This window comes from Porites lutea, chromosome 4 (assembly GCF_958299795.1).
Source record: "Porites lutea chromosome 4, jaPorLute2.1, whole genome shotgun sequence".
Classification (NCBI taxonomy): domain Eukaryota; kingdom Metazoa; phylum Cnidaria; class Anthozoa; order Scleractinia; family Poritidae; genus Porites; species Porites lutea.
In genome coordinates, this window is record NC_133204.1 from 17,226,293 (window position 1) to 17,252,291 (window position 25,999).

General features: G+C 39.1%; 4 protein-coding genes across 4 annotated transcripts; 2 read left to right on the forward strand and 2 right to left on the reverse strand.

The window, feature by feature from the left end:
* Window positions 1–177: 177 nt before the first annotated feature.
* LOC140932726 (E3 ubiquitin-protein ligase MYLIP-like) lies at window positions 178–5,567 on the reverse strand. Its single transcript, XM_073382240.1, has 4 exons — window positions 5,345–5,567; window positions 5,000–5,190; window positions 4,368–4,823; window positions 178–1,384 (listed from the first exon to the last, which is right to left on the reverse strand). Exons 1-4 carry the CDS (start codon window positions 5,429–5,431, stop codon window positions 658–660), a joined length of 1,461 nt encoding a protein of 486 aa, XP_073238341.1. The 5' UTR covers window positions 5,432–5,567; the 3' UTR covers window positions 178–657.
* Window positions 5,568–13,241: 7,674 nt separating this feature from the next.
* LOC140932728 (uncharacterized) lies at window positions 13,242–17,581 on the forward strand. The gene is made up of 6 exons (XM_073382242.1): window positions 13,242–13,306; window positions 13,375–13,480; window positions 14,981–15,051; window positions 15,274–15,388; window positions 15,975–16,129; window positions 16,425–17,581. Exons 1-5 carry the CDS (start codon window positions 13,248–13,250, stop codon window positions 16,041–16,043), a joined length of 420 nt encoding a protein of 139 aa, XP_073238343.1. The 5' UTR covers window positions 13,242–13,247; the 3' UTR covers window positions 16,044–16,129; window positions 16,425–17,581.
* A 644-nt stretch (window positions 17,582–18,225) lies between these two features.
* Window positions 18,226–20,012, reverse strand: LOC140932727 (uncharacterized). Its single transcript, XM_073382241.1, has one exon. The coding sequence runs from the start codon at window positions 19,891–19,893 to the stop codon at window positions 18,820–18,822; it is 1,074 nt and encodes a 357-aa protein (XP_073238342.1). The 5' UTR covers window positions 19,894–20,012; the 3' UTR covers window positions 18,226–18,819.
* A 77-nt stretch (window positions 20,013–20,089) lies between these two features.
* On the forward strand, window positions 20,090–25,476 carry LOC140932729 (transmembrane protein 19-like). Its single transcript, XM_073382243.1, has 2 exons — window positions 20,090–20,402; window positions 22,096–25,476. Exons 1-2 carry the CDS (start codon window positions 20,147–20,149, stop codon window positions 22,740–22,742), a joined length of 903 nt encoding a protein of 300 aa, XP_073238344.1. The 5' UTR covers window positions 20,090–20,146; the 3' UTR covers window positions 22,743–25,476.
* The last annotated feature ends 523 nt before the right edge of the window (window positions 25,477–25,999 follow it).

Consider the following 25,999-nt stretch of genomic DNA (forward strand, 5'->3'; position numbering starts at 1 on the left):
TGGCTAGAAAACTACTCTATTAAAAAAAATCCATCCATGTTTTTTGAACTGATCGTTGTCGACTTCAAAACCAGCTTCTCAGCCGGTAAAAAGGTTGCTTAACTCAACAATTTCTCTTTTCCAGAAAGGAAATTACACGCTCCATTGACCGTAAACCATTTTTTTTTTTCAAAAGTATTTTGAAAATACACTGTAACTACCTTTATCATTTTTTCTTTCTGCATTTCAAAGATGCCTCAAACAAACCTAAATCTTTTAGTTCTTTTTGTACGTAATAAAGAAATATTTTATAAACTCTTTCTCTACAAATAGTTTATACATCCTCTCGGCGGACTCGCAATGTCTCAAAATAAAACAATTCCGCCTTTCAGTGAAGTCGTTCTGAAACGAAGGTCCTCTTCAATGCGACAGATGTTGCTAGAAACAGAGAATCCTGCTATCTCCAAGTCGTAAACGTGTTTACGCGTAATTTTTTCAACTTAAACATTACAATTTTACTTCATCATTAATATTATTGCCATTAGAGTACAATGTTCCACTGTTCCACTTATTGTTGCAATTCTATATTAAACAGTGAATATAGGACATATTTATTACGTTCCGAAGATCTTCTCGGTTTGGACATAAAACGGACATGCACTTTCACAAAGTCTCCTTTCACTGGCAAGGGAAGAAGACCCTCTGTGCATAGGTAATCTGACTTCGGCATAACGGGCATTCCTTACACATGGCTGAACAATCCACACAACAAACCACGTGACCACAAGGGCAGAAAGCAGTAGCAACCTCGCTATCCATGCATATCTGACAGATACGTGCATCCTGAAGGTGTCGTACCATAACCTTCAGCTCTTCTGGAGACAAATTCTCCGTGCACTCTCGTTCTGTGCAGGCTCTCTGTCCCTCGCCCCGGAACGTCCCAGGTTTGTCTTTCCTTTTCATGTTGTAGCACCTCCGTTGAGTGAGCGGAGACTGTACAGGGCGGTACTCCGCTGACGCACCCGCGCAACGGAAACTGCCAGAGGTGGAGCATGTCATGTCAATCATGCGACACGAGTTAAGCTCGCCCCACGCATGACTGTATGCTTGACGCCGAGTGCGCTGCACATCGAACAGGAAAATCCTGCCGAAGTCGTTACGAGGCACGAACACGGAAAACAGCCGGCCAGCGAATGTCCTCGTGCACTGATCGATAACTGATCGCTTGACGGTGTTACACTGGTAAAATGTGTGGTACTCGGTAAACGTTCGGAACAATGCAACTGCATCGCTCTCTGACTTCATCTTATAGGTGTCTCGCTGGGATAACGGCCCGGTGCCACCGTGGACGACAGTGAAACAGCGGTTGTTGTACGAAACGGTGGACACATCTTCAAAGGAAACTCTGAAAGGACAAAACAGTGACATGAGAAAAAAAATGCAATCACAATACATGCTGTCGTTCAAGGGACCCTCCTAATGATCTTTGACATGGAGAAATCCATCCACATCTCTGATGAGAGGGATGGGGCTTATTTGAGAGGGGGTCCTAATAGAGGATTCACAGTATGTTCCTCATCTTTTTATACTATAGTCTTTGACCTTTGACATTTTCTAAGGACGATTACATGCAAATATGAACTTTAAAGTACAAAATGCAACTTTCGTTTCAGCTTGAGTATTGTCTTTATTTCTGTCTTCCATCTTTTTTAAGCCAAGCAGTATTAGTATCAACTTGGTTGACTGATTGCCAACTCTGATCTCGTGATTTAATCAGAAAATCTGTTTCTCAGCCAATAGACCTTGTCACGGTTTTCGACGACATCTTGACGAGTGGGCAAACGCGTGAGAAATTACAATGTTTGTATGAGAATCTAATGTGGAATAATTTCCGTAGAACGGCTGTTCTGAAAAAAAATATGATTTGTAAACTAAAGCTTCACTCCTAAGAATTCTCCTGAAAAAATTTGAGGGCGTTACATGCACTAGAAGACCTAGAACCACTTATTTAAAATTTTCTATACATTTGTCTGTAAGAAAGTCCCGGGAAAATTACAGACAAATGTATGGAAAATCTAAAGCAAGCCTCCGGAGAAATTTAAGCACAGGTACGCCCCCAAAAGTTTTTAGGACAATCCTTTGCTTTGTAGCTTTAGATTACAACTGATATTTTTTTCAGAACAGCCGTTGTATGGAAATTATTTGACATTAGATTCTCATACAAACACTGTAATTTCTCACGCGTTTGGCTACTCTTCAAGATGGCGTCGAACACCGTGACAAGGTCTATTCCACCTTTGTGGTATTTCCAGTAACACTCAAATGCCGATGCTTTCACTAAAGGTAAATTAGTCCAAGAGGATATAAGGGCTGAAAAGAAGGTGTGCGCAGATTATTTTAGTTCCAACAGCGCGCGTTTTCAACTGCTTAGAGCTCGAAGATGTCAGTGAAGGACGATGCTTAAGAAACCCGCAGCACACGAGATATACCTCCAGCTACCAACCAGGCACCCAGGGTCTAATAAAGTCAAGTGCGTAAGGGGTTATTCATTCCACACAGGAAGACAAAATTAGTCCTAGACTGTAATAATAACAATGTCAAAAATTAGCTCGGAAACGGAATATACTACGAATCAGTTGTGCTAATCATGAAAAGGAAATCTGTAATGCGTGGCCAGCGGTGAACGGTCTTATTACTCATTTACTCACGTTTTCGCAGGAAAATTTTTTACTCTGATTAAAAAAATACACGTGTGATATTCGGCTAGCTAATCTCTGCAGTATGATTATAGCGGATTCAGGATTGACTGACGTCAACGAATTTCGCTTAAGGACAAAGCCCTAAAGACGTTTATTAAGTAGTGAGAGGCATTTTGAATAACTCAATTTATTTATACGAAGTCATCTAGAGTAAATAACACATTGAACTTAATTAAAAGAGTAATAGTGGTGGCAAAAAAGCGTTCTTTTCTCGATTCAGTTGATTCTTAACTTTGTATCTTGTTTAAAAGAGATTCTCAGTTGTTCAGATAGCCATCTTGTGCCAACGAAACTCGAGCAGCATTGACAGGCACCACTGAAACAGAATATGAGTCTCCAACTAATATTACAGGGCTGTCACTGAATCTCGATCACAAAAGCAAACAAGCGGAGAGCTTGAGAAAACACTCGTCTCTTAGAAAAGGAACGTGATTATATCTCAGCGGTGCAGCGGGCGGATACATTCAAGTTTAAAACAAAGGTTTTTGTCGCCAAAAAAAATTGAAATAGCACGAGTTCTTTATTAAGCTTTCCTTTCATTCTTTCAATTACAGTCAATTTTTTGCTATAGATGTACAAACGCGACTTCATATGCGAACTGCTGTTCCTGCATTTTATTTCCCTGTTTATTGAAAGAGTACACTGTAAACATCTGCCTTCCTTATTTGCTTTTATGCAATTTTCGTATTCAATATCGGATAGCCTGCAGTTCTCTTTGCTTTTCATTTCATTACGAGGAGCACTCTACCATTTTCCTACGAAATTGAACTACTTCCACCTTGAGAATACCCGCAGGCGGGATAGAATAAAAACGAATTAAAGATAACTGCAAAGGTGAAGTCCAAAAAAAATAAAAAATCTAGATCCATCGGCTTGGTGCTCGCTCAAATGTAAACTCGCCACGATATCAGGTCCGTGAATTTTTATCGTTATACCGATACTTTCTGAAAAGAGGAAAATAAAAGAGCGACTTTGCCAAAAATTAGTCGTTTGCGGTCTCGCCAGATAAGACGTCTGTGTGCCAATGCAAAACAAATAGTAGCTCAAATCAACCACAGACTGAAAAACTCAATTATATGTATTTCGATTTAAAAAATCTGTCATTTAGATTCACGAAATTCCATGCACTTCCAAAAAAAGAGAAAAGATCATCATTGAAGTAATTATAGTTTTTTCTTTTTTAAAAAAATCGAAATAAAATAGTTTTGAAGTTCTTTTCTTTAGTCCGCAAGACAAGTCGCTGGACTTTTTAAAAAATTTATATTCGTCAGTAAAAAATTGCCAAGGTATAAACAGATGATTTAAAGATGCAAATTGTTAATCCCCAAGAAAACTGTTTTGGTTTAAAAGTTTAGCGAGTGGCAATTCGAACAAAAAGGTTTAATCATTTCAACTTAAGATAAACTGGATATTATAAATGACAATTATCTACGCTCAGTTCAGAAAAAAACGTTTTGCGCGTGATAAAATTAAAGGATATTTTTAAAAATATGGAACATGTTTCCGCTGAAAGAAAGGGCGCACTGTAAGCCAGCTTTTCACTTTAAATAACTTCTGTTTTTAAAGCTCAGCTCAGCTCAGCTTAGTTTTCTAGCTATAGTTCAATCCAAGCGAGAAATTTAGGCTTACCTTTTTTCAAGAATTCTCCTTGCCACATCTTTGCCTTGTTTCCCGTCATATTCTCGGCTTACACTGAACACTCGAATGCCATCACTGCCGACATAAATGTCAACCTTTTTTAGCATTTTATCATCGCTCAGGCGTCCATGAAAAACCTCGATTCCGTAGCCAGGAATACCACCAGATATGTGCAAGAACTCGATTTTCGATTCGCTTATGGGAGAGTTAACAAGCTTGGCGTGCTCAATAGCTGCGTCCTTTTGAAGATCTGAGGTTTTGGCATAAACATTGTAAACAGACAAGGGAATATAACAGGAATATTTTGGAGTTCGTTCTTGGGTAAAATCCCCGCATTCTATATGAGCAAGCAGGGCACATAGCCGAGCGATGGTCTTCGTTTGCAGAGAGGAAAAATCCAACCTTCCTTCCTTTATAAAGTTCTTTAACGTCAGATAATACTGGTGTCTGAAAATATGTTTAAAACAGAAATTAAGAACGAAAGCGAAAGAGGTAGTACAGTAAAATAAACAAATGACAAATACTGATCGAGTGAGGTTTATATTAAGGAGTTGCAATAGCAGGTACAATTGTCATAACGCAATAACAGAGAACTAACGATAAAATTCATCTGTCTCGCTTACCGTGTTATTTCTTGCTGAAGTTCCTGTGGTTTCACGAAGAATTTTACTAGGAAATACAGTCGATAAGGGGGCTTTCCTGTTAGCTGAGACGACATAGAATTTCTCAAATTTAACCAAAACTTTTCTCCTTTCGCGCCACCAAATTTCAAACCAAAATAATCCCTCTCGACAAGCTTTAACATTTCGCAAACCTGCAAACGATGAAAAATTATAAAAGTCCTTTACGTCAATCGAAACTAGCGAAATGAAACGCCGTTTCCTAAAAATACAACCAGCATACAGGTGTATGATGAGTTGCGAATATTCATGCCAATCGCTCAGAGCCTTTTGAGTGTAAATCCTCACCTTGTCTAAACACTCCTGACCGACGGCATTTTTCGAGAGGAAAATTTCGTGAATGATGCCGTTCGGCTCCGAAATAAAACACCACATCTTCCCTTCCAGTGTGTAGGCTGTTTAAAAATCGCTATAATGAATGTTTCAACGTCTCAGGCTCGCCATTTCTAACCCTTTTATCTTCACCATTCACCGGATATTCATGCACAAAGAAAGCGACAGTCAAACAGCTGAACGCAACAGCGCTGTAATTATTTCATTTACTGGCCAATCACATTGGGCCTGTTCGCTTGTGACACGAATTACGCATATTTACATCAGAATTGAATAAATTAGGACAAATATATTTATTTATCAATAGAGACCTTTAGATTCAAGGACGAGAACGACTACCTGTACGAGATTTGACTTAAAGTGTTTTCGCGTATTCTCAAAATATAGGCTCCCCGGAAAGCTTCATTTTACCATTTTTCACTAGAAAAGTTAGCACTGTTACCTTTAGTGAAGGAGGTTACGCGCTTTCCCGATCGCAAAATGATAAAAATTCGTACATTTGATAACTCGTTTTCCCCACTTCGACATTCTCGCTAAAATTCGTAGTAGAGTGACGACGGCTACCACGTTTTCCCGCCAAAATGACGCTGGTTCACGCGCGAGCACTACTTAGTACTGAGAAAATCTCGTACTCGTTGTCGTACTCGTCTTAGAATCTAAAGCTCTCTAATTACTGAACCATCAACGTTAGCTCCCTTTCCTCTTGTTTCGGCTGAAAGAAGTAAAATATTCCATTTATTACTTGAATCAAATTTTGCCTTACCACGTTGCGGATAGTAAATGATAAAAAGAGGAACAATCCTCCATTCTGCTTAAGTTGCTTCAGAATATTTTATTCACCCAAAATTGCTACTAAGATTCACACTTTGAGGGTCGAAAATAAAAATTTTGTTTGATAATTTATCTAATCACTCCCGTATTTTTAGGAAATCAGGTTTTCGTCATCTCTCAGTTTCTGGCCTGCACTACAATTTCACATTCGTTCCGTGAGGAAAATTCTTAATTTTATTGTTAATATTTTTTGTCAGTTTCCTTTTTTGTTATGTAAAATACTCAAACAAAGCTTTACGCTCCGCGTCTGTTTTGTTTTATTTATCACCTGTTGATGGGAGGCTAGCAATTATTTCATACGGCAACTTTACAAAATAACTCCTTGAAATTGTAATTTGATCGAATCAATCGTTGCGTGATTTTTTCAGGTGTGAAACACTTTAATATTTTGTTGTTGTTGTTTTTGTACATTTCCAGTAGCACGTACGCGGTAAGGAAAAGAGTGGATTACAGAAAAGTGACGGTTGCGACAAATTTATCTCGAAATTGACAAATTCACAATTTATCACATTATCGCTCAGTCAATTTCAAGAGCGCTCATCCCACGGGAGATTAGTCGCGCATTTGTCATCAAAGCTCTGCACGAAGATAGAGTATTAATCATTGTTGAAATTCACATTTTTAAAAAGGCGAAATAGACGGATATAGCATATGAAAGAGAACATTACACAGAATACTGCTCATTAATAGTAAAAAGTCGTTTTTAAAAAATAATGGCCCTTACGTAATCAACCAGCAGAAAAATTAATGTCTCCTTTTTCTTAAGCCAGCAGAAGGTTTGTGCACGGCCACGACTGTAGTTCTTTTCGGAGAGAAGACCAACCTGTCACTGTGAAGAAACTCCATGGAACACTTTAGGAAGGTTACGACAAGGGTTCCAGCTAAACTCCAAATGATGGTGACAAGTTTCATCGCACAGTCGAACCTCCCGTAAGCACTCACCCAAAATGCAAAGACTGAGAGGTCGCTTACGGGAGGTGGTCGTTTACAACAATCGAACCACAGGGGTCTCTTCCGAGAAGAGGTCCGGGCGCATCTACTTTATGGAAGATAATTTATTGCATGCAAGTTAGGATGTGTGTAGTTCCATCTTGTCACTAAAGTTCTTCGTATATTCTTAATAACAAAGCTAACATAGCTAGAGATCAGAGAATGCGTCAAGTGGTCGCTTACAAGAGGTTAGAAACAACGCAATATCATTAACCGTCAGACCCAAAAAGTGGTCGCGGTCGCTTACAGGAGGTGGTCGTTTACTAGAGGTTCCAACTGTAAGGCTTTGACTGGGAAAGTTTTGGTGTTTTGGATTGGCTGTCGCTTACGAGAGGTGGTCGCACGTGGAGGTTCGTCTGTATTATTGAACCTCCCCTTTGGATACTACATTAGCTAATACTAGCTGTTTCTTGCGTCGTTCTATAGGGTTAAGTTAAGTAAAATTCTCCGAAAGAGAACAATTGGACCCTTTAAAGTATTGGAAAAAATTTCAGGTGATTGTCTTTGCCGTTTTCTTTATTATACCTGTGATTTATGTACAGAGGCGCTCTCTTGCTTACGAGTTTCATTTGTGAGGTTAATTCTGTTTTACATGCATGGCCGAGGAATTCAACACGGTGCAACCGAGAAGCATTCCATGCCAAATCCTACCAGAAAATGTATTTTTTTATGTTTAATTTTACTTGTGGTTGTCCTCTTCGCTTTCACAATTTTAATCTAACTTTGCGTCGTTAATGGCATTTGCCCTGTCACCAACAACGTTTTTTCTTTATTTATTTCTTTTTTTTTCCGACGAATTTGGCGAGCGAATTTGACATTGCGCTAGCAGTCTGATTATAAATCCCCACGGTTTTTACTTTTATACGAGAGCTCGATGATCTCTCAGATTAGGCTTGGATAAATTCTGCTCGTAAAATGGCTTATTCTGCCTGCCACCAGTGCTCGTAAAAATCTCTTAATCTGCTCAAAATTTTGCTCCAACACCCTTATTCTGCTCGAATTCTGCTCGGTATTTATTTTCGCAAATGTAGAGGGGAGCCTGGGCCTAACCACTACAAACTAATTAAATATTCATTATGCGTAGCAAAATTTTAATTCATCTTACTTTTAATGTGAGTGTGTTGTAGCTATTGAATAATCAAATTAATCACAAGGTATTTTCCATGTATTTTTTATTTAGTTTTTAAGTTTTATTACCGTGTCGCTGATTTTCCCTTATTCTGCTCAAATTCTGCTCGAAAATGCCTTATTCTACCGGCAGAAGGCTCGCCTCAAAAATCGCTTATTCTGCTCGAAATTCTGAAGGTAGAATTCATCCAAGCCTATCTCTAATAAAGAGAAAATAGAGGGTCTCCCAAAAGGCTACCGTTGCGGGGGGTCCCTCTCAGCACGCCCACCCAGCAGCGAAAGCCTTTGCTCGCCCTCGAAAAGAACCAGTGATGAATACTATCTCCCTGGTGTCACTGTTTCATGATCACACCCTTTTTTGGAACTTATCCTAACAGGCTTGTTGCCAAAAAGTATTACTAATTGAATAAAAGACCATATTAAACAGACAGGCTCGGATATTTAATTTGCACGAAACGTGACTCACAAGCACAGCTGACGTGAATTTGATGTTCCTTATACTCAGTGCAAATTTGGAGATAGCATCATTTTCCGTCACACGTGATCATTTGCTTTATAATTTGAAATGATTTTAAAAAATAAAAATTGAAAAAATAACCGAAAAGAACTAACGCTTCTAAGGGGTATTTAAATCTACTTTAATTTTGATTTGAAATCTTAATCAGGGAATCGACTTTTCTTTGACTAATTCTCTGTTCCATCTAACTAACTCGAATCTTTACGTGCTCGAATAATTTTAACTACCGGAATTTCCTTATTTTTAAAATCGTCTTTGACAATCTAAACATGAATATACAACACATATTTAATTCCATGAACAATCTGTCAACTTATTCGGACCTGACACACTTCGTTTTAATTATTTTATTTTGTGTTCAGTCGTATTTTGCCAACAGAGCATACTATAAATGGGATATTAACTTTTTAATGCTATGGCATAAATTCCGGTTTACCAAGATTTATCTTAAAACGGAAATGACAAGCGAGTTAAAGAACTGAGATTAAATAAATACATTTCTCAATCAACAAGAAACACGTTTCACCTTGGCTTTGAGTGGAGAAATTTTGAGACCCGACCAATTTTTTCGTTTGAACAAAACTTTCGTTAAATTATTCTGAGCCCGCATAAAAACGTTTCCCTGTAGGCTTTGGATGGGTAATTTATTTGCCCAATATTTCGACTAGACAAAACTAGCCTTCATCAGGCACTTTTCTAGCCCCTGTTTTGTCAGTGTTCTCTATTTTTCTCTCTCCCTCTCTTTAATATTTTTGTTTTTTTAGAAAAGCCGCGGAATTCATTTCTGTCATTTTTGGATGACATGGCACGTATGTCTTGTTTTGCACGAATTAATTTCCACGATCAAGGTACTCAGATCATCGCCTAATTAATCAAAGATTGCGGACTTCTCGGTAAACAAACTTCCGTTCCCAAAATGACTTATCGTAAGTGAAGTAAACATAGAGTGATTTTGCTTGAACCGTGAAACAGATACTAACAAATAATGCAAAATGGCAAAAGGTAAACGCCAAAGAGAACAATGGAATAGGTGCGTAATAGTGCGTAGTATTCTACCACCTGTTTTAATTTACCGGTTAAGTAAAATCACTCTAACCCAAAAGCCACGAGTCACTCTCTCGGTCAGGGACCTTACAATGCGACGAGAATAGGAATTAAACGCAGAAAAAGAGTCTATCGCTGATAATATTTGCGTCGTTAACACATTTCCCGCAAATGTTGGAGGTCGAGGTGACAAGTGTCAGATTTCAATTTCAGTTTCTTTTTCTGTGGCAAGAGAGGCTAAAATTTCCTTTCTATGCTAAATTTCTGTTTGGTCAACATGTTTAATTATCCAAAAGCTCCAGATACCTTCAAATCTCTTTGGTTCGAGAGAACAAGTAGGCTCAGTCTCAGTCGTGGGTGTCTCCCATCTAGGCACCCATGGCTAGAATGGGAGGGACAGTCCATTTCTCCTCCTCCGAGGTTGCCGCTGGGTATGATCCCGATTAAAATACTGAGCAATAATCGAAAAATAACAAGCGCGCGGGGGGCGATGGGAAGAGGGAAAAGGCGGGCGCTTCGTCTCTTTTCCCTTCCCATCGTCCCTCAGGGCGCTTTCTTTAATCCCTCTCCCCAGCCTCCCTACGACACAAAGAGGCATCTGCGGAGGAGAGAGGGGCAGTCCACCTTCAGTCAACTGAAACCCCTCTAAAAGTGAACTTATGAGGAGGTATGTCATTGGCTCTATGTACCAGCAGCAAAGCCATTTTAAAAGAAAGCATAAGACCATGGTGATGACAATCTCATCGACTGAACAAGGGAGCTCACACATGGAGTATTCCCTAATAGCTAACTGCGAGCAGTATTTGCTCCACGCGAGCCGCGATAAACATCGTCCTAATCCCTTGTAGTGACGTCGTTATTTGCAGTCCAAGATATGAGAAATAAGAGAGATAACACATGGTCAACTGTATTTTACAAGCATGTGGTACGTACCATCTACATAAAGCGAAATTTCCTGACCCTTGAAAGGTCTTCAGGCTGCAAACAATGATGCAAGGAAAGCTAGTGCCTTTTTATCGATTTACCAGTCAAAATCGTCGAAAGAATATTGACCGGTACCGCACACAAACAGCGTCACGAGTCGCGTCAACTCCAGAACACATATTGTTACACTTGCTTAGCGACCAGCCCGTAAAAAGTATAGAAATGTTGAAAACGCTTTTTTTTTCTTCTTTTTTTTTCAATAAAGGCGAAAAAAGATGACAGGAACAGCCTGGAAGTGTAAGGAATGCTTCCTTCGATCGTTCCTCCTTTCGTTACGTTCCAGTCACGCAGCTTACCCTGTTCCCCTTATTCCCCTTGTTCCCCTTGTTCCCCTGTTCATCTCGTCCCCTTGTTCATCCTGTTCACCTTGTTCCCCTTGTTCCCCCTGTTCCCCTTGTTCCCCCTGTTCTCCTTTTCAGCTTGTTCCCCTTTTGTTTTCATTCCCCCTCTTCACCGTGTCCCCCCTTGTTCCCCTCGTTCCCCATTGTTCCTCCTTGTTCCCCCTGTTCCCTTTTTCCCCTTGTTCCCTGTTCACCATGTCCCCCCTTGTTACCCCTTGTTATTATTTTTTTTTTTTGCCAGGTAGATTTATTTATTGATAGAAAAAATTAATTACAAATACTTGTTCTTTTAACTATGAAAAATAATATATATATATTAAAAAAAACTAAATTTGTAAAGGAAAGAAACTAAATTAAAAGGAAAAAGACGCAAACCTTGTTACCCCTTGTTGCTCTGTTCCCCTAATTCCCCCCCCCCCTGTTACCCCTTTTTTCCCTTGTTCCCCCTTTTTACCCCTTGTTCACCATGTTCCCCTTGTTCCCCTGTTCTCTCTTGTTCCCCTTGTTTTCCCGTTTCCCGCTGTTCCACCTTGTTCCCCCTGTTCCCTTTTTCCCCCCTTGTTCCCCTTGTTCCCCCTGTTCCACCTTGTTCTCCCTTGTTCCCCTTGTTACCCTTGTTCCCCTTGTTTCCCTTGTTCCCCTTGTTTCCCTTCTTTCCCTTGTTCCCCCCGTTCCCCCTGTTTTCTTTGTTCCCCCTAGTTCTCCCCGTTCCCCCTGTTTTCCTTGTCCCCCCTGTTCCCCCTGCTACTCTTGTTCTTTCTTGTTCCCCTTGTTTTTAACGTTTGACCGCGGTGTGCCACTGAGCTAACAAAATTTTTTCCACATTATATTTCAAAAAGGCTCTCGTAGATTTCTTTCAAATCTTGCCAAGGTTAAGATCCCAGAGGGGGTATTTCAGATTTCAAGTGACAAGATGAGTGAAAGGGGCCAAATATCAAAACCCCAAAAAATCCCATGCTGAATTTCTGAGCCTTAACCCCGGAATCAAAAATTTCAAACCCCAAAAAATCCTTTAATCATCCCTGTCACTTAAAATCCAGAGCACTCCCGATCCCCCCTCCCCCTACTCGTTATTCTGTTGCTATGGAAGCGGCGATGTCAAGAAAACATACATACAAAACATAAGTTCAATTTTTTATATATTAATTTAGTGTGACTTTTTCGTACATGCACTACAACCAAAGTTGTGGAGTGTCAAACACAAAGAGGTAAGACCTTGAAAAATGGGTGTTAGCCTCCCTAAATAAAGGATAGCTGAAAAAAAGGTGTAGTTGGTTATGTAACTCCGCTGTAACTTCTTTCAGACGCCTTTTGCAAAACAAAAGCGGTGTCTTTCCTAGATTTTGCCGCATTGTTTTAAAATCTCGGGAATCGTAAATAATAGTACTTTTATCTGGGCATCAATAAAAACGAGACTCAGAGAAAGTTCACTGAATTAAATTCTTGAATAACGACCTTCCCAGTAGTTGGCCATTTCCGAGTTCCAAAAGCTCTCAATTTCAAAACGAGACTTATTACAAAATCCTTCTTGTGAAAATGATTTTATTTGCATGAGAATAAAAATCATTTTCACATCAATGTCTTCGCGCCAGCAGCGAGAAACTAGGGGGTAAGTCTGGGAGGAAGATAGCCTGCGAACGGCTGACGTTTCTCCTCTCTCATCGCCGCTGAGGGACGTTTCGCGAGGAGGAGGAGGAGGAGAAAATGTCTCTCAGCGGCGATGAGCGAGTATAAACGTCTGCCGTTCGCAGGCAAGGAGGAAGAAAAAAAAGCGTTTTTTGTCTATACGCGCTCATCGTCTTAGTACTCAACGAATCTAAGTGAAATGGTGGACTGCAAGCAGTCTAGGCTAATTTTGAAAAGTGTGCGTACCTGCAGAAAATCTGTAGTTACAATCCTCGTAACATGGCCTTTGCCGATCAGCACCTGACGTAGGAGAACTGGGGATGATGCTAAAGCTCCCAGGCGTTCTTTTCACTCTTTCCACCTTGCGCGCAATGATTGCCGGGTCCTCGAATCCAAGATGGCGTACAGAGATGAGATAGATGATGCTTTTGATGCAGCAGTTTTCCTCGAGGAAAGGTACCTTTTTACTCTTTTGATACAATAATTTTGGAATTTTCTTAATCCCTTAAAATTTCATCTTTCAGATTTTACGAAAAAGGCTACCAAGAAGGCTTTCACGATGGAAAAATCAAAGGTCTTCAAGATGGAAGACAGCTGGGTTTATTGAAAGGGTGTGAAATTGGCGGCGAGGTTTGTGCTGGGAGTCATAATAAATCAGCTGATAGTCCTGAAATTCCATAAGGAAAAGAATACTCATTTAGAACTCTGTGTTTTCACTGTCACGCCATCAAAAATAAAAATGCTAACCAGTCGATGTAGAAAGCCCAGAATTTGGGAAATGACAGAAGATATATAAATATTCAAAAAGGTTCGCCAAACATCAGGTCTTTACGATAATTCATATGCGAGATATTCGGAAAAAAGTTTTACCCAAATTTATAAGGCTTTGTATGAAGAGGCCATGTTGGTGTCCCTTTGAGCTTATTTGAGGGGCACAAATATGGCCGCCGCAAAGCAACAGAAACATCTGTTTTTGAGTTTTACTTATGCGTGAATTCCCGGGGGGGGATACTTCCTTATAAGAGCTCAGTGGGGACGTGTGGCCATCTTGGGTTTGTTTTTCGGGATTTTTGTCTCAAACAGGGTATCGATTTTATCATTTTTTCTTTATCGGGGTATCGATTTCATAAATTTTTGTCTGAAACAGGGTATCTTTTCTTGGACGATAACCAGCCTGTGCGTATGTTCTAAGAACTAAACTACAGCAAAATTTTTATTTATTAGTGTCTTTCACAGGGTATGCTTTCGGGTTAAATGTCTTAAACAGGGTATCAAAAATCGGAATCCTGTCTTAAACAGGGTAGGAAAATCAGCGATTTTTGTCTTAAACAGGATCAGGGTATGAGGGGCCAGTCCACACCTTCCCACCCAAGGATGTATCGAGTACCCCCCCCCCCCCCCCGGTGAATTCATTGCTTGCAGAACTCATAAAGATTAAAGTAATATTTATTCTAACACAAGGAATGTTTAGCTAGCAAAATCTCAGAAAATCAGTAACGTTTTTAACCCACCTGTGAGCTTTCCTAGCCACCAGCTAAATGCTGCATCACGTAAAAGCCTGGAAATTCAAGCGAAATGAAGAACCCTTTGGAACCGAAATTTTGTGCAATAAAGGTTTTTAGGTGCTGTTATACTTCATGAGAGTAGAAACTCGGAAGAATCCATTGTTTCTTAGTTTGAATTTTGGTGACTTCATGTGAAAACTCCTAACAGGTACACCAAGGTAAATCTAAGAAGATGATTGAAGCTGGTAGTGTGAAAGTTGATAAACAGCAGTTCTGGGACGTTCCAAATAGAAAACCAGTCGTTTTGATACAAATTCGAGCATTTCAAGTATAGTTTGTGAGTGAACAAGAAAAACATTTTGGGTGAATATCTTCGTTATTTAAGCCAAGTACGTGGAACTATTTACACCTCTAATGAATAAACTTGTTACGAAACAACTTGTATTGAAACAACTCTGTATCGAAACGACCAGTAAGTCCAGTAACCTGCAAACACAGCTGCATGAACCGGAACCTCTTGATCCAGAGTCAGCACACTGATCCTTACACCACCTTGCCTCGGGCCACTCAAGTTGCTTCTTTGTGTTAAATACAGTATTTAATGTGTTGCTTAAATATGTTGCAGGTTGGATTTTATCTTGGGTTTGTTTCATTGTGGCTTGAAATTCAGCTGGAAAGTCCTGATGCAAAGCCAAGGTACTGCTTTCAGTGGTAATTGACCAGTAGATATATTGAAGGTCCTCTAGATTCCCACCCAAAAAAAACTTCTCTTGCTGGTCAGGCAAGAGTCTTGCACATTTGAAAATACCACTGTTTTAATCTATATTTTCACAAATATATTTTTATGTCCTGTTGTCTGATTTTTGAGAGACTGTCATCAATGTATACCATTGAGACTTCATTGCGGTTTTCCCTCAGGTGTGTCAAATTGTTAGAGACCGTTAAGGACATGCTTCTGAGCTTTCCTATCAATGATCCCACAAATGAAGAAATGTTTGCTAAGCTTGAGAAAATTCGGGCCAAGTTTAGACAGGTAACATATGTACATTGCACTGTCAAGTCTTGTCTTTTCTCAAATAAATGCATACATATGCATGTGCACAGGAAAAAATAACAGATTCTCATTGTTGGATATTTTAGGGTATTTAAAGAATACCCATAAAAATCCCAAATTTGGCAAAGTGAGACAAGTCCCAACCAGGGAAGTCCCAACCAAGTTCCCTGATCGGGACTTGTTTCACTCTTCCAAATTTGGGATTTTTGTGGGCATTCTTGAAATACCCTAAAAATGGGAATCTGTTATTTTTTTCCTGTGGTGGATAGGATGGTATTTCAAAGAAACAATTCTCTTGGGTAACATCACACGGTCTGAAATGGGAAAGCAAAACTAAGACACTTGTAAGAGACTGCAATAAGCTGTTACAAGAGAGAAATACACACACTTTAATGATAACCAAGTAACTTATTTAACTGCCCAAATATCGAGCCATGGGTGCTGGAATGTAAGACACGCTGTATTGTGAAGTATTTTGTAGCAGCTAGCTTTGATTCAATAAGAAATATATCAATAAGTTTATTGTCATTGACTAATAATATTGCTGAAATTTCTATTGCATCAGGTATGCTCATTGCTTGGAGTAAGTGTTGAGTATCATGGTGGTGGAAATGTGTCAGGAATGTCTTTTTGAAAACACTACAGTTATCAGGAAAGAGGAATACCTCATTCAGTCTGGAAACCACTGAAGCTTCCTAATCCAATTGAGATCCTTGTAAGGTAATCATCATTAAGTAGATGATACATAGCCTGTAGTGCAGGTTTTTTTCTTCAGGCACGTGGATGTTTTTTTTTATGTGAAAGTGCCATGTTGAAACCCTAAGAGTTGCTATTTCTGCTCTCCCCAGTCTTCCCGTCATAAAATCAAAGATGGTGGCTGGTCCAAAATATGCCTGCACTGCAGGCTACGTAGAGAAAAAAGAAATGGCCAATAGAATACTATGTCACTAAATATATTTCTGTGTATTGTCTCTTAATTTCATGATACTAAGCTAGACTTTCTTTCATGTGACAGACTGACCATGACCAGATGGGAAGAAAAGGAGAACCACCAGCAAAAAGAGCAAGATAAAGATCTACCATCACCTCCACGCCCACCAACATCCTACGCCCCATATCCATTTGTCCATTCCAGCCACCTTGCACTCAGTCAACTATCACAACCCAAATTTCAGCTTTATGCCATCTGCATAACATATACACACATTCACCCGTTCTACCTTCCCCTTTACCACAACATCATCATACACACAACCACGCTTGTCACAACTTCCACACTTCATATCCCACATCCCACATGTGTCATATCTAACATAATCACCTCTACCACAAATCATTACATCATGAGCATTAAGTTTCACATCCCAGACCCTGGTTGTATAAACTATCATTCCCTCACTAAACTTGTATGCATTCCGCTCTCAGCACCACCATGTCCATCCACAAAATCCAGTAGCAACCACACCACACCACAACACACAGGATGAAGAGTCACATACCTTGTAAATATGATAAATATTGTGAATGTAAGAAGAAACCTCTAAATACAACTGTTATAATTAAATTTAACATGATTTATTTTCAAAAAACTTTTTCAATATGTATTTTGAGCTTAAAAAGTTGGTTATGTTTTAATGGCGACGTAAATATCTCAACTTAATAAGTTCTGTCAGGGATCAGGTTCCTGGGGAGTACCCCACAGAGGCAGCTACAGCTGTAAGCTACGTGCAAGTGGACGCAACAACTTCCAACATTGTTGGTCCATCATGTGTGTTGGTCTATCACACAAAGTTATTGCTTTCCTGTCTCCAAGGAGACCATGTGTAATGCATGTGCGTAGCCCCAACAATGTTGGAAGAGCTGTGCAAACAGATCCAACATTGTTGCGATACGTCTCGGTGATCACAGAGCAAAAGAAATGTTGGGAGTTTTTGACTCAAAAGTTGGACTGGTTTCAAACTTTGCACCAATACTCCCAATAACACACAACAACTGGCAACAGGGTGTACAAACTGACGCAACACGTAACATCCAACTATGTTAGGAGTTGTTGGCCAATAAAGTTGCGTCCGTTTGCAAGGGGCTTAAGTATATAGACGTACGTATACACGTCATCATGTGAAATATTACATTGAAATTGTTAGAGTTTTTCAGGAGTCTGTGTTTTCTTGTCTTTTTTCAGTAAGATGTATGTCAATAATAATTGGTTCAACATAGCAGAAGGATTTTTAAGAGTAAAAGAAAAATCCCAATAGTATTGATCATTATACTGAAAATCTTAACCTATATTTTCTTTTCTTCGATTTTGGCATAAGATGAAACTATCATCATCCTAATATTATTTCTAGTTAATGTTTTGCTGAAAAGCACAAAACCGATCAATACAAGCTAACTTAAACAAATCTGTGTCATGTGGGCAAGCTACAAGCTGCAAACCATCACAGAAAGAATTTAACCTGACCTGTTGCATCGAAAAAAATTATTTTCCTCAATGCATGAAGTCACACTTTATCTAGTGACGCTAGTCATTAGCCTGCTATATGACATAAAGGTGAAGCATCATTTTGTTGTGTCAGATAAATAAGCTTCACCTTGTGCAATCGAAATTTTTTTCTTTGATGCAAGAAATCACACTTTATTTTCTACAACAAGACAGGTTACATTTCATGCTTTCTGCTTTTTGGCCTGAAGGGATTATTTGAGGTGGGATATAACAATTTTATTTGGCCTCATTTGAACCTCCCTGTCATTATTCTACCAAAATACTAGCCAGTTCACACACTCTTTATTTTCTCTTTAGAGATTGTCATGTGTGCAATGAAAATAAAAACTGAGCAGGAATTACTAACAAACAAGCATAAGGAGGTGAGAAAGAAAAAGAAAAATTCCTGTAAACAGGCTACTGAAGTACCCCCCTGGAGAAGGGGAAGGAAGGCCTTTTCCTCTGTGTCGTCTTATAAACAGGGTGACATACACAAGAGCATTAAGTCCCTGAACTGAGGCAGCTGTACGTAGGCTGCCAACAAACAAGATCCTAAGGTGTCCTCAATCGAGCAGTGTGTTAAAATAATTGTATCAAAATTCAAACAGAGGGAACCACCACCAAACTGCCCAAAATGTAAAAGGAAAAAACGTATAAATACAAAAGGAGCCACGGATAGACCAACTTGAAGAAGATCGAAACCGATTTCAATTGTGGTTTTTGAAAACTTGTTAGCCTAAAATTTTTTTTAATGTTTGACATAATGCTTGTTGGAAACAAAACTGTGATTTAGTCCCTGGCAAGTAATTTCGCAAGTCCATGGTGCATAAAAATATGAAGAAGCTATGACACAGCCCCTTTGATAAAAACACTATTTAAAGATTTTACAAAAAATGGTAATTGCAAATTATCAATTTTTTTAAAAAAATTATTTCTTCTTTTCTTTTGCCTTTCTAAGGTCAATGTCTCTAAACAGAAGTGGAGGAGATGCAGGCTGCAATTCTTTTTTGCCCTTTCTCCTCTCACAGTTTGTTTTCACTTTTGGTGGAACCCATGGAATTGGATTATAATAACTTGGAGCAGGATATGAGCCCCATTCATAATACCCCGTCAACACTCCTCCTGTGTAACCAAAGCTGTTGTAAACTGGTTTAGGTCTCTCTTTAACCTGTGCCATCCAATTGATGTATGCTTCCTCACTATGCAGTTTTCTCTCCACTTCCCTTTCTTTCTTTTCTCTTGCATTTATCTCTTCCTTTCTCTTCTTTTCTCTCTCTTGAACTTTCTTATCGTCCAGCCAATTATTGTACTTCACAGCTGCTTTCTCCAAAATAAAGCGTCTTGAATTTTCTTTCTGTTCTTGTTCAAGTTGTTCCTTTAGCTTTTGAGTCCTTCTTTCCTCTGCTATTACCATCTTTTTCCTTTCAAGCCATTCCTCGTATTTTTCGCTCGCCTGTTTCAGAAGTTGTTCCCTTTCCCATTTCTTTCGCTCACTCTCCTCGGTTTCCTTTTTCGTGTCAAGTCGTTTCTGCTTCGCCTTCTCACGATCTTCTGCAGTCTTTTTAATAAGCCAACTTTCCCACGGCGAAAGACAATCACCTTTACTTTTAGCTGTTTTAGAGCTAGCAATTTTACCACTTTTATGATTTGTTGTATTTGATCTGGAGACAGAACTGGTCGATTTCCTTGAAGAACTTTTGTGCCTTGAAAAGGAGTTACTGGCAAACGGAGTAGTGTATCCATTTGTTCTTGGCTTATCTGAGGTGTAAGACTTTTCAAAATCGAGACTATAATCTTTTCCGCTATTTCTAGACTGATGAAGGCTTTCCTTGTCTGTTTCATCGCCGCTACTTAGGGAACCGTCAGAGAGCTCGGAGGGTTCAAATCTGCCGCCATCACCATGAAAAACTGGCGAGAGCAAAGAACGAGTCGAATCACCGAGGGAATCGTCCGAAAATGTCTTTGCAAAAACCCCTTGATCTCCCTGCGGTCTTCCATACATCGTTATTATTTATCTCCAATATACCAATAACCTCTATCTGTGACTATAACTCGAGAATTTGGCAGTAATACACCACGCGACAACCGTCAACAAGGCCATTTTGAAAACAAATGCACAGGCACCAGATTCAAATCCGAGGGAGACTGTAACTAGGGCGAGAGACTGGGTCGAGTATATTTTGAACTGAAGGTAAAATATATTGAAGGGAATGGGAAGTCGACAGAATGTTTTTGCCCGGAGTTAACACAAAAATATGGCTATTCCCTTTCTACAATTCCTAATTAGGACTGGTTTTGCTGTTTTCTCATGTCTTATTATCGTACAACACGGACTTAAGAAGAAATCACTGGATGTGACCGGCGCTGTTGCCGCTGTAGTAGTAGGGTTTTTGTTGACCTTGAGCAACCTTTGCTTCTTCGCTTCTTGTGCAACGTTCTTCCTCTCAAGTTCAAAGCTGACAAGATTCAAATCCGACGTCAAGGAGAAAATAGAAGACGACTTTAAAAAAGGTTGGTATCAGAAGTCTTCCCTTTCGGTTCTTTCAAGTGACAAATGAGTTTTCCGAAACGAACTTGTGATCAACCCTTCACAATTGTGAAAGTGCCACTCATTACTTATTTACGTTTCTTGAAAACTCCTTTAGTGTGTCAAAAATGACAGGTAGATTTTAAAAATAACTGGAAAGACACCGGGGGAAATCTTTCCATCATAATAAGCTTAACTTCTACTGCGAGGTTCGAAAGTTCACGTAGTCTGAGGTCAAAGTACAAACTATTTAAACAGATTGCACAGATTTAATGCGGATTTACGTTAACTTAATCTTACACTGTTTTTTGAAATAAACTTTTTAATTGAATGTTTATGGTTATCGTTGTTTTGTTTTGTTTGTTTGTTTTTTTCTGTTGTCAACTTATCTTCTGATAGTGCATGTTAGTGCTATGGTTAATACTGAGACAGCTTAATGATATTGTATTTGGCACAAGCAGAAATGCTTTCAAGTTCTTTAGTAAAGACCATCTAATTATTAATAATTGGTTTATCATCAAAATGCTTGAGCTACATGATACAGTCAACACTTGCCTTGCGGACACCCTAATAATAAATTACAGACGTTTGACTGAACTATACTCCCTTTGTTACGGACTCTCACTAATGATGACTCTAACTCAAGGTCCCAACAGTGTCCACTATAAAGGGAGTTGACTGTAACAGATTATGGAAATTGTTTGGTGGATTATCGTGAGAAAATAAAAAGTAGATTGATGCAAATGAAAATATTTATGACAGAATGACAAAGGTGAAACAGCAAGGAAACTGGCCACCAGGCTAAATGAACAGCAGAAATCAATGTAAGCCTGCGATCTCAAGTCTGCTATGTCTGAACACAAGGGTGCAGGCTACTCCATCGACTGGGCCAGTGTAAAAATAATTGGCCAAGAAAACCACCTGCTTTCACACAAGATACTTGTGGCCATAAACATTCATACTTGGCAACTGGCAATGAACCATGATTAGGGCTACCACCTTCCCTCAATTTATAGGATAATTTTGTAGCCTCATCAAAACAAGGATGCAATTCATTAACAACAAAATAATGTCACTGATGAGGGGATCAGGATGGGTTCCGAAAGCTCTGCGTAACTTTCATGAATTTCTTGTATTTTGAAGAATATTATTTTCTTTGCAAAATTATTTGTTCCACTGATGGCCCTTTTCCATTACTCTTCCTGTGTTTTATAAAACACAGCATTATTCTCCCTGGTTGTTTGTAAGAGTTTGTTTTGTTCTCAAAATGTCTGGCACTAACAAAATTGGTCCTTAGTCAAAAAACATAAACGTTAACATAAATTACTCTTAATTGCACACAAGAGGAAAATAGATTGAATTTTTATATTTTAGAGATTTTTCTTGCTAAGTCCCAGTATGGCATCTTCCTAGAAAAAAGAAATCTTTCTGGGTCTTCTTGTCTCGTGACCCGAAATGGACAGACCTCATGGAAAAATGAGGCCTCGGGACTAGGCCAAGATTTCTCCAAATTATAAGATCAGTTGGGTAATCAAATTCTCTCTGATGATTGATTATAAAATTTCAACACTAGTTATTGTAGATGATGTCATCCAGGTTTTGTTTATACTAGGCTGGGCTCTAATCCAAGCATTAATTTTATGGTACTCATAAATACCTTTTGACTGTCTCTTGCAGGAGGTCAGAGAAATTGGATACAGGTTTTCTGCAATGGAGGAGTGCCAACATTGCTGGCCCTGTTTTATATGATTGATGTCGGTATTGGAGAACATGCAATTGACTTTGCAAAGGACTTTACTTCATCTGTGCTTTCTATTGCTGTTCTCGGATCCTTTGCTTGCAGCTGTGGGGATACGTGGGCATCAGAAATAGGAACAACCATAAGTTCTCATGTCCCTGTTCTTATAACAACATTCACTAAAGTCCCTGTAGGAACCAATGGTGGAATCACAATAACTGGAACTGTCGCAAGTGTTCTTGGTGGAACTGTGATTGGAGTTGCTTATTATTTATCATTGGTATCAATATTGGCAGTGCGCAGGATCACAGTGATTACCCCACAATGGCCAGTCATAGTAATGGGTTGTTTAGGAGGCTTTCTTGGATCTGTGTATGATTCATTACTGGGTGCAACTTTGCAGTACTCTGGATATTGTTCAGTAAGGAAACGTGTTGTTAACAAACCTTCCCCAAGCACAAAACACATTTCAGGAAGATCCATCCTTGATAACCATGCTGTCAACCTCGTGTCAAGTCTTCTTACAAGTATCACAATGCCCTTCATTGGCTACTTTTTATGGAAAGCGATTGATGACCAATATTAGGATTGTGTCATGACTGATGCTTTCAAGGCTATGAGCACTGAGCAAGATTAGCCAGTTCCCAGCAAAACACCTTAAGTGTGTTTGCCTTTCCCGTGTGCTTCTGATGCAGTCTTTGTCATTTTTTTACCCTAACCAGAGAAAACAGCCGCATTCTGTGATGCCACGACTGGTTTCCCCGCGAAATTACGTCTAATGAATGAGTGGAGAAATTCCATACTGATGACTACCCAGATTAGAAGCTCTACCCAGATCTAAGCAGTGGCATGTCATCAGCTGTTCCTCGGACATCATTTTGCGGGGTAACTAGTGATGCTATCGTGAAAATGTTGGCTGTAGCCTGCTAGCAAGCTCTCGATGTATGACAAGCAAAGCAAGCCGAGAGAGAATGCGTAAGCAACAAAGCTGCAAGGGGTGGAGGAAAGGAGAGCTTGCAACGATCTCTTATAAATTTTCATTTCTGCTTCGCCCAGACGAAGGGAAATACCATTGCCTGAAAAATGACGCACCGCCAATTAATTTTAATGGATGAAATTCTTGGCTGACCCACCATAAATGTTTGCCATACATTTAGAAACACAATACTTCCAGAAATCGGGAAAATTATTACTCCTTCATCCGGCAAGGAACATGGTCGCTCTCTCCTTCTGTGATCGATGAACCATTTCGGAGGACTGTGTGGCTGTAATTTTTTACCATCCAGTTTGGATCTCAACCTCGGCCACAGAAAGCAAATCAGAAGGCTGGGAAGGGGTTGCCAGTAAAATGTTATGATACTAAATCTCACCACATTTGTTGTGTTTAAAAGTTTCCCCACAACGAAATCAGTTGATTCGATATCCAAGTGGATACATGGAAGATCGATCTCTCAAGAAAAAAAGAAAACCACTGCAGTGATGAATACAACATTATTTTGACAAAGTGGAAAGTAACTTATTTCTAGTGACAGTTTTGACGCTTTGCGTTTTCCTGTGGTTTGCGTGGTGGAAATGAAAAGTTATGGGAGATCATTGCAAGCTCTCCCTTTTTTTCCTACCCCTTGCACGCACGTCTCCTTTTGCGTGACTTCTCATGACTCCCCTAAATGCAGAGCTTGAACGCAGGCTATGTTGGCTGTTTTATCAGGCTACTTAAACTTAGCCATGTCAGTGAAACCGCACTGAAGGCAAACGCACTAAGGGTATTTACCAAAATCCATAAATGGATTATTGATCCAAATGATCCACAACAGAGGTGGATTTTTTGGATCCTATCCAAAACCAGATACTTTGGAAACATGATCTAAAGCATTTGTCTTTACTACAAATACGAAAAAAGTGAATACTGCCAGCAGTTACTCGAAACAAATACAATTGTTTAAGCTGTTTGACTACAATGCTCGTGTTTACAGCCATTTTTGAACCCAAGGCATGGATTAATGGATTGATTTTATCAATTTTATCAGGGTGGTAAAATCACAATACAAACAGGACCTGCATTATTCTAGTTCACAAGGCTGACAAAACTGCTACACTGAACTTTGCTGGGGCATCTTGCAAGACTTTACTTTTCCAGTACATATCTTATTGCAAGACTCATCTTCATTTGGCCTGTCTAACTCAAGCACTATCCTTGAGCTAATCGTCCAGAATACAATGAAAGAGCAGCAGCAGCAAACTTGCAACATTTTCAGGAGCAGTTTGTTCTCTTAACAAAAAGTCCTAATGATCCAGATTTTTTATGTGATCTTGGATTTTGGTAAAGAACATTACTAACCCTATGATGTTATGACAAGTCCACAGCTCCAAGTCTTCTGTCTTAAAATTTGACCTGAAATGTGTCAGCACTTTGAAAACATCTCTAATGTTCTAAGTCATGTCTATATTACTATCTAAATGTTCCTTTAACCTCAACTCTGAGAGTCAAGAAAAACTCGGCTTAAAATTTCACCTCATGAATTTTCTGCACTCCAAAAAAATTTATTACAGACAAAACTAAGTGGTTCAATAAAAAAAATATTACTCTATTTTTAAAGGAGAAGGACTGGATTATTCATATTTGGTGCTCTGGTATTATTTATACAAAGTTAAATATGGTTTAAGAAGCCATTATGGCTAAACCAAGGTATAAATATATTTTGTTAAACCTGGTGTTGTTTAAAAATGTGATATCATCTTAAAATTTTGAGTATTTAATTGCATGTCATATATATTAGTATAGTACACACGCAGTAAGTTATTTAATGTCAAAACTACCTGAGTGTGTTGATGTGTTAAATCAAGAAAATAAAACTCTGTTTTTAAGCTTTAAAACTCTTTATTTTTTGTCATTTTACTGTTCTAATTAGTGTAGAGCTTTTATTACAGTCAGGCTTTTACAAGCAGCCACCCTCTATTAGAAAAAAACCAGTTGCCAGGGTCCATAAAAGCCAGTAAACTGAAATAAAATCTCTATTAAACAGCCACCTCTATTATGCCAGCCTCCTACACAGGTATTTTTTTAGCTCATCACACAATCTTGCCCAGCGTAGGGTGCATGGGGGAAGGACTGCGTGATGAAGACCAAAAAACGTCTGCAAGGGAGGCTACTATTATGTTCATGTATTGACCACACATGGATCTATCATAAGATTATTTTGCTTTCTGTCCTGTAGAACCGTTTTAGTTAGTGTAATATTGCATGGTGTGTTGTACTGGTGACACAAGCAGACAAATAAAGAAGAGTAGAAAATCTGCATCTGCCAATGCAAGCTTTTGAACGGGATATGTTGTTCTTTAGAGGACATTGTCTTTGAACCAGGACAATGCCAAATCATTTATATAGAACATGCATGATGTGTAAAATCTCTTAGGTTGTGAGTTGTAATTTAATTAACTGCTACAGTTTAGTAAAGGTCTCTGTTGATTTTTTGTAACCTTCTTGTACTTGTCCTAGGGAAGTTTTCACAATATAATACTACAGTTTACTCTTTCTGACGGGGCACCTATCATTGATCCTTGCCTTACTTTCGCCCCTTTATTTGACTCTCTATATGATCGACATCATTCTTAGATGGACACTCGGTGCTGGTCCCATAGAGAGACTTTACTGTATTACTTTCATTAAATACCTGTTATCATGGTATGCTATTACTTGAATTTTTTTCATCATCTACAATCCATCCTCACTGGAGCCATGACAACATTCAGTGGTTTTGTTCAAAATAGTTATGGTCAGTCCTAGGACCCGTCTAATTAATCTGAACACAGACTCCAAAACGCTGTATTAAAGTTTACTGAAAT